Raw genomic sequence first — 9,424 nt, forward strand, 5'->3', positions numbered from 1 at the left:
TTTTATAAGTTTGCAATTAAAATGTTATTTTATAAATTTTTATAATTGTAATATGTTTAAGAATATTAATAAACATTATATTATTAAATAGTATTAAACATTCTTAAAATTTTTATTAAACATTAATCTATGTTATTCTTAAATTTCTATAAAAATATTATATTATTAAATATTAAGATCTTAAATATGTTCTCCTAATAACTAACTTTTTAACAAAAGTTTTTAACTACTGATCTTACATTATTTTCACAATATTTATACTCTAGGAACACCCTAAACTGATCTCCCTATAAACATGCCCTTAGTATGTATGAATGTTATATGATAGTTGAAAAATTAGGAATAAGTATATCTCGTTTTCTATGCTAGATGCTTAATAATGGACCAAAAAGGAGTCTTAGCGTTGTGGACGCAATTGAATTCAAGGTCACTTCATCACAAAGTCTAAATTATTTTTGATTCCTATTAGCAAAACTTTGAATTACTTTTGAAGATTTAACACTGAAAAGAAAGAGAAAAGAGAGGATAAACATCTTTTAGACCATCTTTATTTTTGGTAGGAATATAAATTTGGTAAGAAAATTGACTAACAAAATGTCTCATGCGAGGGACTGTTCATGAGTACAATAATTGATGTATAAGATACGAAGATGCCAATCTTTATCATCCCAAACACTACTACTGTAATTAAAAATTGCATAAAGTGAATTAAGGTTTTGAATCAAGAAGAGAATTGGGAATGCTAGTCGTAATTGTATGTACCATGAGTCCATGACCATGACTATGTATGTGTGCTCAGTTATACCATAGTATCGTTTTCATTCGAGAAAAATTAATAAGGAGATAGGTTTGACATAATGCCCCACTACTCTATAACGGTTCCATCTGGTTGTCAGACACCAACCCATGTTCAGCAGAGCAGAGGAATCATCGATTGGTCCAAGCTGGTTAGTTTACAAAAACCAGTTAACCCGGAGCTATGAACATAAACGTGGCACGTGTGGAACCGTTTGTAAGACCTAATGACTAGTGGGCTTTTTAAGCTAAGCCCATGAATACTGAAATTTTCAATTCATAATAGATCTAATTATATAATTGCAGACATAATTAAGATAGGAGACTTTTAAATCCAGCCAACATCATCATAACAGTTTGGACTTTGGACTGGCGCAAAATCATAGTCTCTCTGATAACTTAGTGAGTTTTTTGAGTCCATGAAATTGCATGAACCGCAAGAGAAATCGCCATGATAAAACTTTGGTTTTACACAAAAATTTGAATTTGAGAAGAAGTTATAATGCTGTTTGGCTCACAAATCACCCATAGGAATTTTGGTAGTATATGTATCTTGGAAAAATTACCTATTTGAAAACAAAAACTAGCAGAATATTAGTCTCGTAAAAATGAGCAAGAGTATACGTAAATAGGAAAATGTAGGGGTAGAAGGAGACAATAGAATATCAAATGTCGCAAATGAACAAATAGATATATCGTCCTTCTTCCATATCTGTCGGTCCACCAAAATCTTTTGCACCTTAACAACATCAAATTCAATGCCATAATTATGTTCCTTTTCTACAATTCTAGTTTATATGTAGTTCTAAAACAATAAAAAAAAAAAAAAAAAAAACTGATTAGCTTTTTAATTACGTTTACTTCGTTATGGGGAGAAAAATGATTGTACGAACGAATAATACGATATGCGTATCCATCCATGGTTGCAAATAGATTTAGTCAACCATGTAACTAATGATATTGTCCTCAAATTAATTCGTGAGCTGCTATTTTCAAATAGTTCTTCGCACTTTTACTTCGAAGTTTAGATATATTTTTACCAAACATTGATTTTTATTAATTTGAATACATATATATATATATATATATAACAAACTGAATACCTTGACTAGGGTAAGTAGTCAAATATAATTGTTGAAAGTCCAAAACATTCATTTCATCAGTTGTGAATCTAACTAATGACACAATAATACTAGTACAATATTAACCAACACAGTATTTCCTTGTTTACTCAAAGTTCCTTCTGGTGAGTCATTTTACGAGATCCAACGACTTAGGGATTTTAAACCACTAAGTAAGCATGAGTCACAAAGTAACTAGTCTCGATTGAATGTAAAGTTATACAATAGATTTGGGGAAATAATTGATATGACATACTGTATATATTACACACCAATATGCAACAATCTATTATTGCAGGAAACGAAAGTTATTAGAAATGGCCATATTTACGCTAATTTTAATTGAAAATTCGATCTCAAATTGCAATGAAGAAGGAAAAATGACATGTAGGCGAGTTCTTTTTTTCTTTTGGGGTTTTGCATGCTTAGGTCAAAACTATTTGAAACTTACCTTCTAAAACCTAACCGTAAGAAGAGAGTTGTTGTTGGCTTGAGATTCGAAGCTTGGGGAATCTTTAAGCCAGAAAGGTTTCCGGTGAAACATCAGAAATTCAGGATGGTTGATTTAAAACAATCTGACCGAGGAGGAAGCTACCGAAGGAGGAATCCAAAGAGATGGCATGATCCAAAACCAAGCAAATTTTTTTGTGATTTATTTGCTAAATATAAAGAAAACAATGAAGAGAATTCACCTAAATTAGGATCAATGCGATCCCTTTGGATCCTTCCTCTAGTTGCTATGGAGGATTTGTTCTCTCTCTTCTCTATCTCTCCCTCTCTCAAAAAGTTGAGAGCAATATGTGGTTTTATGTCAATGGACCATGTTCCTCTTGATTTTATATAATAATTAATCATTTATCCTTTAGTTAATTCCACCTTCTGATCCTTCAACTTTATTTATTTATATTATTCTCCTTCTTTTGGGTTTCTATTTTTATATTGACCTAAGGATATCTCCAACCCTACTCTATTTTAAAGTCAAAACTTTATTATAGAGCAATATTTGCTCCAGATTGCTTTATATATAGAGCAACTCTATTATCATTTCTATTTTTTACACTAACTCTTGCTCTATTATAGAGTTTCTCTATTTTAGAGAAAAAAATAGAGATATACATTGGAGATGATCTAACGAATAAAGCAGACATCTACGTTCTATACAAAAACATATGGTTCTAAATAAGTAGATGGTTTAGTTGGTTTCGTTGAGTTAGTTGTTATAATTTACTTTGTTTTGTTACAAGGAATGGGTACGTAGCATATGCATGCTGTCAAATTATATGGTGATTTTCGGTTGACACATATACATGGAGCACAAATTTTTATGGGCTCTTGAACTTTATGCTCTTAAATTGCAACTCGATGTTCATGATGGGTGGGTCAAAACGACTTAATGTTTTCTCTCTTTTGTTGTTATAAAGCAAGAGATTAACTTGAGAAATTAACTACCCAAATCTAATACTATATATTCCATAGCTAAAATTAGATATTCCCCCACAAGTTGGGTGACACTATTAATTATTTTTGGCTCTATTAAATTTTGTTGGCTGATTTTAATAATACAAAAGAAGTGCGGTCCATCAATGTTCCCCTTCTCTTTTGGCATTAAACCCTTCGTACGTATAGTGCCTAGTGGTGAAAACCACATTGATTCACAAAGAGCGTCAGATGATAAACTTGTTTTCTATATAGATGTTTTATGATACTTTGTAACCTAAACTATATATATTGCGTTATAATACTTGCAACCGTATGACCAGATCAGGGGAAACTGGAAAGATATATATGGTCATATGATTGACCCCCCAATTTTCGTGGATCCAATGCATCTCTTTCGTCTATATATACATGATATCAGTATGATATATACATCATTTACATCTATACACATATATATAATATACACACATATAGGGAGTTGTTCTAATACGATCAAATTTGCATTGTATATATATGTCAATAATGAACTGGCTTATATAGGCATCACATGATTGTCATTTTCTCCCTTCAATTTTTTCACATGCAAACCAATATAATCGTCGCTTTCTTAAACTACTTTGAAGATCAGTAACATAAAAGTGATGATATATATGCATCATCTCTAATACACCAAATAAGGAATATGTAAGAAAGAAATATTTATAAATATTATATACAAAATTAAGGATGTTCAGTCAAGAAAATAGTTGGATAAGGTGATATGCCAATTAATATTTGTGCCCTTCGTTTTTTGCGTTTATGTATGTGAGTGCGAGAAATAAAGTGGAGGACTACAATCACTTAGTCATAATGAAATAATAGGACTATGGAAGATTATGTTTACAGCTCCACGATCAAAACAGAAGTGCTCGTTCATGAATAATGTGGCCGTTCTCACTTACTCAAATCTTCACAGTTCACACATTTGTATATGTATATCTGTTGAGAAGATGAATAGGTGCTTGTAGACGTAGACATGCATATTACATGCAGATGGTAGGGTAAGATGGGCATGCGTGGTCTGTCGATACATATATATATATATGAAACTTAGATAGACATTGATTAGAATCTTGAACAGAAGTGAGTCATTTGGAAATAAGTGAGTGTAGAGAACATATATGAAATTGTCGGCTCTTCGTAGGACAACAACTCCAGTTTCACAGTAGTGTTCTTGTCGCTCACTACCTCTCTTTCCTGCTCTAGAAGGGTAACATCATTATATATGCGACATCATATCTACATACATATACACTTTAGCATATATGTTATGCTGGTTAGTGAAGATGGTCATTTAACCCGATGTCGGTAGTAAGTACTGTGCTAGTCGATTCATGGAGATCTCTTGGGGATGGAGAATGCTGCATGCGCATGACGTAGTCCTTTATTGACAACAGTGAAGGGGTCCTTGGTCCAAAGAGATTACGAAGTTCTTAAACTTTGACTTGATATATAATACATATCCACGAGATTATTGTGGAGATTATATATATCGTTTGTTTTCCCAACCACATGACTGCATTTGAATCTTGATATTCAAGGACCTGCCATTAAGTATTAACTATGCTTCCAAAAATATTTGGCCCACTCTCTTCATATGATCAGTTTCCTCTTCTAAAATAATGTTTGAAAAAGCTGTCAACTGAACATGCATGTAGATAGATTACCACGAGTTTTATATAGTAAATTTTCTTCTCTCATATAGTAAAATTTAAGGTAGATATGTTATGTATGATGACTAGATTTTGACTACTCATTTATCAGGCAAAAATAATACTCTGTTTTTATTTATTAGAAAATAATTAAAAAATTTAAATGTTTATTTAGCATGTCTTTGATATGCATGTATTGGCTTCTACTCCATCCATTTCAAATTAGTCTTGTATCACATATATTAAGAAAATATTTAATTATTCTGTTTTACCTTTAATTAATTTATTATTTTATTGTATTTGAAATCAATTTATTAGATAGAGACAAAACTGGAAAAACGGTAAAAAAAAAAACTATATATTGAAAACGTAAAACTACTACTAATTTAAAATAATAATTAACTTCCTAAACGACAAGTAAAAAAAGAGAGGGAGTATTTGAATTTTGTGGCTATGTTGAAACTATGACTCTAGAGATAATCACAATATCAACAAGGATTATCAGAAACGGGTAAAGACAATTCTCTTGATTATCAATAAAGGGAACTAAAGATTGTGTTTTGATAACGCTATGGAAGAAAGAAAAACAAACACTACTAATATAGTAAATGTTACATAGAAAAGTAAATGAAAGTGAACTTGAGTACAAAGAAACAAGGGAAATTAAAAATGAACTCATATTATTATACATGCATGCGATTTCTAAGGAAGAAACAAAAGATGAGAGTTACCTTGAACTTGGATCTGGATAACCAGTTGTGTTCAAAACGTAGACTCTCTCTCAATCTCACCTAGCTACTGCAACTCTTCTTTCCTCCTTGCGAATAATGAGCAAGAAGTCTCCAAGAGCACCTTTGGCCATATCATTTGATGCAACCCCTTTTTCTTCCCAAATAAGTTTAGTTGGCTAGAAACCTTTTTTGGTGTACAGAGATTTTCTTAATATCGTATATTTTCTTCTCTCATATAGGAAGATTTCAAGTAAAAATATGCTTAACAAATATATACTATGTTTTACGTTACCGTCCACGCATTGTATGGAGTCTACTAATAAGTAATCTTAATTATCCTAATGAGTTTGTTGACCCATTTTGACTACTTTATGTTACAACGTATAAATGTTATTATGTATGATGACTAGATTTTGACTACCCATAGTAATATATATACACTACACACACTTACTAACATCATGATTAAGAATTGAAACTATGATTATAATTTTAGAGCATGGTATATTTAAGGATTGAGATTATGGTCTGCCATATTACTACTATTATCCTGTGTCAAATTGTCTTGGAAAAAGGTCAACTCTGAGTCATACCGAAACGGTTGTGGAAAAAAAAAGGAGAAGGTGAGTCACCAAAAAGGGTAATTTAGTAATTTCAAAAATTGCGAAACAGCTCCCACTCAACTTTGCAGTTAGGCTCTCCGCAGGTACCAGACACAGGACCACCGCCGGTTGGTTACATTTTTTTTTGAATTTCAAAATTTAAAAAAAAAAAAAAAAAGAAATAGTTTAGCTTCCGATGAACGCTGCAACTTATCAGCCACCGGAGCTAATGTCGTCGGTGAACCTTTCTATAGGATGTGACGGCACGGAAGATGCGATTTACGCTGCAGTTGCGGAAGAGCTCGCCGTGTTAGCGAAAAGTGACTCGAACGGCGGCGGAAGGAGTAAAGTGAAAGGACCTTGGTCACCGGAGCAAGATGAGGCTCTCACGAGGCTTGTTACCAAGTGTGGGCCGAGAAACTGGACTCTCATCTCCCGTGGGATCCCTGGTCGTTCTGGGAAATCGTGCCGGCTTCGTTGGTGTAATCAGCTCGATCCTTGCCTCAAAAAAAAACCTTTCTCTGGTAACACCACCACTCCTCTCCACGATCTTCTTTTTTGATGATGATGTTGATGATTCTCGTTGATTCCAGATTCCGGATTTGGTCTTTTTCTGATTTATCTGATTCTTTTTTTGTGATTTATGTAACTGAGTAGATTTTGAGATTTCACAATTTGCTGATTCAAGATCTTTGTTGTGGACTTGGGATTAGTAATGATGCTCTGGTTTTATCAGAATTAGATTGGTCTTTTGTAGATGGAGATGGTTTATATAGGCTTTAGCAATACTCTAGAGAGGTGCTTTTGTTGATGATGTGCTTTTAGCATTTTTGGCTAATGATTGTGTTATGGAAATGATGCAGATGAGGAGGATCGTATGATAATCTCTGCACACGCAGTTCATGGGAACAAATGGGCTGTGATAGCTAAACTCTTACCTGGGAGAACAGATAATGCTATTAAGAATCATTGGAACTCAGCTCTTAGACGTAAACCAGCAGGTCTCTGGATGGATCATCATCATCATCAAGGGATGTCTAATACAGAAATTTATCAAATGCAGCAACCATCAAAGGTCAGAAAGATTTCAAATGCATCATCCCCTAGAGAGCATTTACCTCGAGAAGAAACTAAATCGATTACGCCTCCTCCTGTATTGTTAAATGACGCTAAAATGGATGATGTAGCAAACGAGCCTCCTCCTCGTGAAAAGGAGAAGAGTAAAAAACCTGATGTGTATCGTCCTGTGGCTCGAATGGGTGCTTTTAGTATCTGTAAACAAGGATACATGAATCATCACCATATGGCTCCATGTGAGGGACCTTTGGTTCAAGCATCAAGACCTGGCTCATTGGCTGCTAAATTTCTCCAGTCTCTTTGTTATGAACCTATCGTCCCTTCAAGATGTGGACGCGGTTGCTGCGACCATCCTGACAACAAAACGCTGTCATCATCGTCTAAATCGGTGTTGGGACCAGAGTTTGTGGATTATGAGGAACATTCGTCTGCAGAGTTAGATCAAGAATTGATCTCTATATCAACGGACCTGAACAATATTGCTTGGATTCAAAGTGGGCTTAACAACAATCACTATTCTAAGGAAGCTGAACAGAGTTTGAAGGCTGATGATCAGTTTCATCGCGTGAAATTTACTGGAATGGTAAACAATGGTGTATCAGTATCAAGTCAGATGCTAAGACCAGATGTAAGGGCTTTGAGCTAATTTTAGAAACAAAACATTCATTCAATATTATCTCTTTTGTTAGTTCTATTTTTTTACCTGGTAAGATTGAAACCTTTAAAAATTGCTAAGCTGTGTTGTGAAGGCTTTTCTTAAAACCAATAAAAAATATTGGGCCAGAAATTGAAATATATACATATATCGGTTGCGAAGATGAGAAGGAAACTGTTTCGTAGCTGCTGAATGGACCGAGACGGAGACGGCGCAACGGCCGCTGTAAGAAGCCCTAGCCACCGAGATAGAAGCGACGGTGTAGATTCAATAAGCGCTCTGCCTGATGAGATCCTCCAAAATATACTTACCTCTCTTCCGACAAGATTCGCCATACGTACTTCCATCTTGTCAAAACGATGGAGGCATGTATGGTGCGATACACCATGTCTCAACTTCGAACGTTGTGGGGATAAGTACCTGTCGGCTGATTCGATAAACGAAACCTTAGCACGCTACAAGGCTCGCAAGATGGTGAGTTTCCACCTCTGTTTCGAGTGTAAAAATTCTCCTTACATAGAAAGTTGGATCGAATTCGCCAAGTCCCGGAAGGTGGAGAATATGACGCTGGATTTAGGTTCACATGCTTTTGATTGTTATGCTATGCGTGATTCCTTGTACATCAATTCCTATGTCAAGAAACTCACCCTGCGTAGTTTTGCGTTTCATGATTACAAAGTTCCCAGTTTATCCGTATCTTGGACATCACTCAAGGAGCTCTCCTTGCGTGATTGCAGCCTCGCTGGCGGAACTACTATGCCTAAGATTCTATCTGGTTGTCCGGTTCTCCAAAGCTTAACCTTGGATATGTGCTGTTGCTATAAGCTCAAGGTTCTTGATCTCAGCAAATCGCTGCGTTTGACAACATTAGAAATCGATAGCAGTGGTTGGGATTCGGGGTTACAAATTGTAGCACCACATATCCGTAACCTCGGTTTGACATTAACTCCCTACTCGCCATGTGATTTAGTTGATGTCTCATCTCTATCGGAAGCTAGACTAGACATTCTCTCTATCTCACGCGAAGCACTTGTTGCTGATTTTCTTCAACAATTTGTTCAAAACATGATGGAGAAGCTGCACAATGTAGAGAAGCTTACTTTTGGGGAGAACTTTATCAAGGTATTTTATTTGGTGTGATATGGCCATAACTCTCTACTCATGTAGACTCCGGACATTATAACTTTGTTAGAGGTTTTTTTATCGTATATGCCAATGATATCAATGATTATTGTCTTGCTTACGTGCTAGTTAGGTCTGTGTTTTGGTGTTTCTTTACATAAGTTTGTGTTGTCTTTTTTTTTTTTTTTTT

The 9,424-nt window shown here is 34.7% G+C and overlaps 2 protein-coding genes across 2 annotated transcripts in view; both read left to right on the top strand.

Annotated features, from left to right (window-relative positions):
- On the top strand, nucleotides 6,453-8,151 carry LOC104785436. The gene is made up of 2 exons (XM_010510650.2): nucleotides 6,453-6,904; nucleotides 7,244-8,151. The coding sequence occupies exons 1-2, from the start codon at nucleotides 6,577-6,579 to the stop codon at nucleotides 8,101-8,103; spliced, it is 1,188 nt and encodes a 395-aa protein (XP_010508952.1). The 5' UTR covers nucleotides 6,453-6,576; the 3' UTR covers nucleotides 8,104-8,151.
- The window catches only part of LOC104788866 (putative F-box protein At1g49610), a 2,135-nt gene continuing 1,015 nt past the window's right edge, over nucleotides 8,305-9,424 (top strand). The window contains exon 1 of the mRNA XM_010514644.1: nucleotides 8,305-9,234. Coding sequence (XP_010512946.1) covers nucleotides 8,305-9,234 — 930 coding nt within the window. The remainder of the gene's footprint in view (nucleotides 9,235-9,424) is intronic.

This window comes from Camelina sativa, chromosome 5, assembly GCF_000633955.1.
Source record: "Camelina sativa cultivar DH55 chromosome 5, Cs, whole genome shotgun sequence".
Lineage (NCBI taxonomy): Eukaryota > Viridiplantae > Streptophyta > Magnoliopsida > Brassicales > Brassicaceae > Camelina > Camelina sativa.

What these genes read in the sequence shown, in the direction of transcription:
- LOC104785436 (XM_010510650.2), top strand. Translation starts at nt 6,577, where the DNA reads ATGAACGCTGCAACTTATCAGCCACCGGAGCTAATGTCGTCGGTGAAC. An exon ending in CAAAAAAAAACCTTTCTCTG is followed by an intron (nt 6,905 to 7,243) that starts GTAACACCACCA and finishes GAAATGATGCAG; the next exon opens with ATGAGGAGGATCGTATGATA.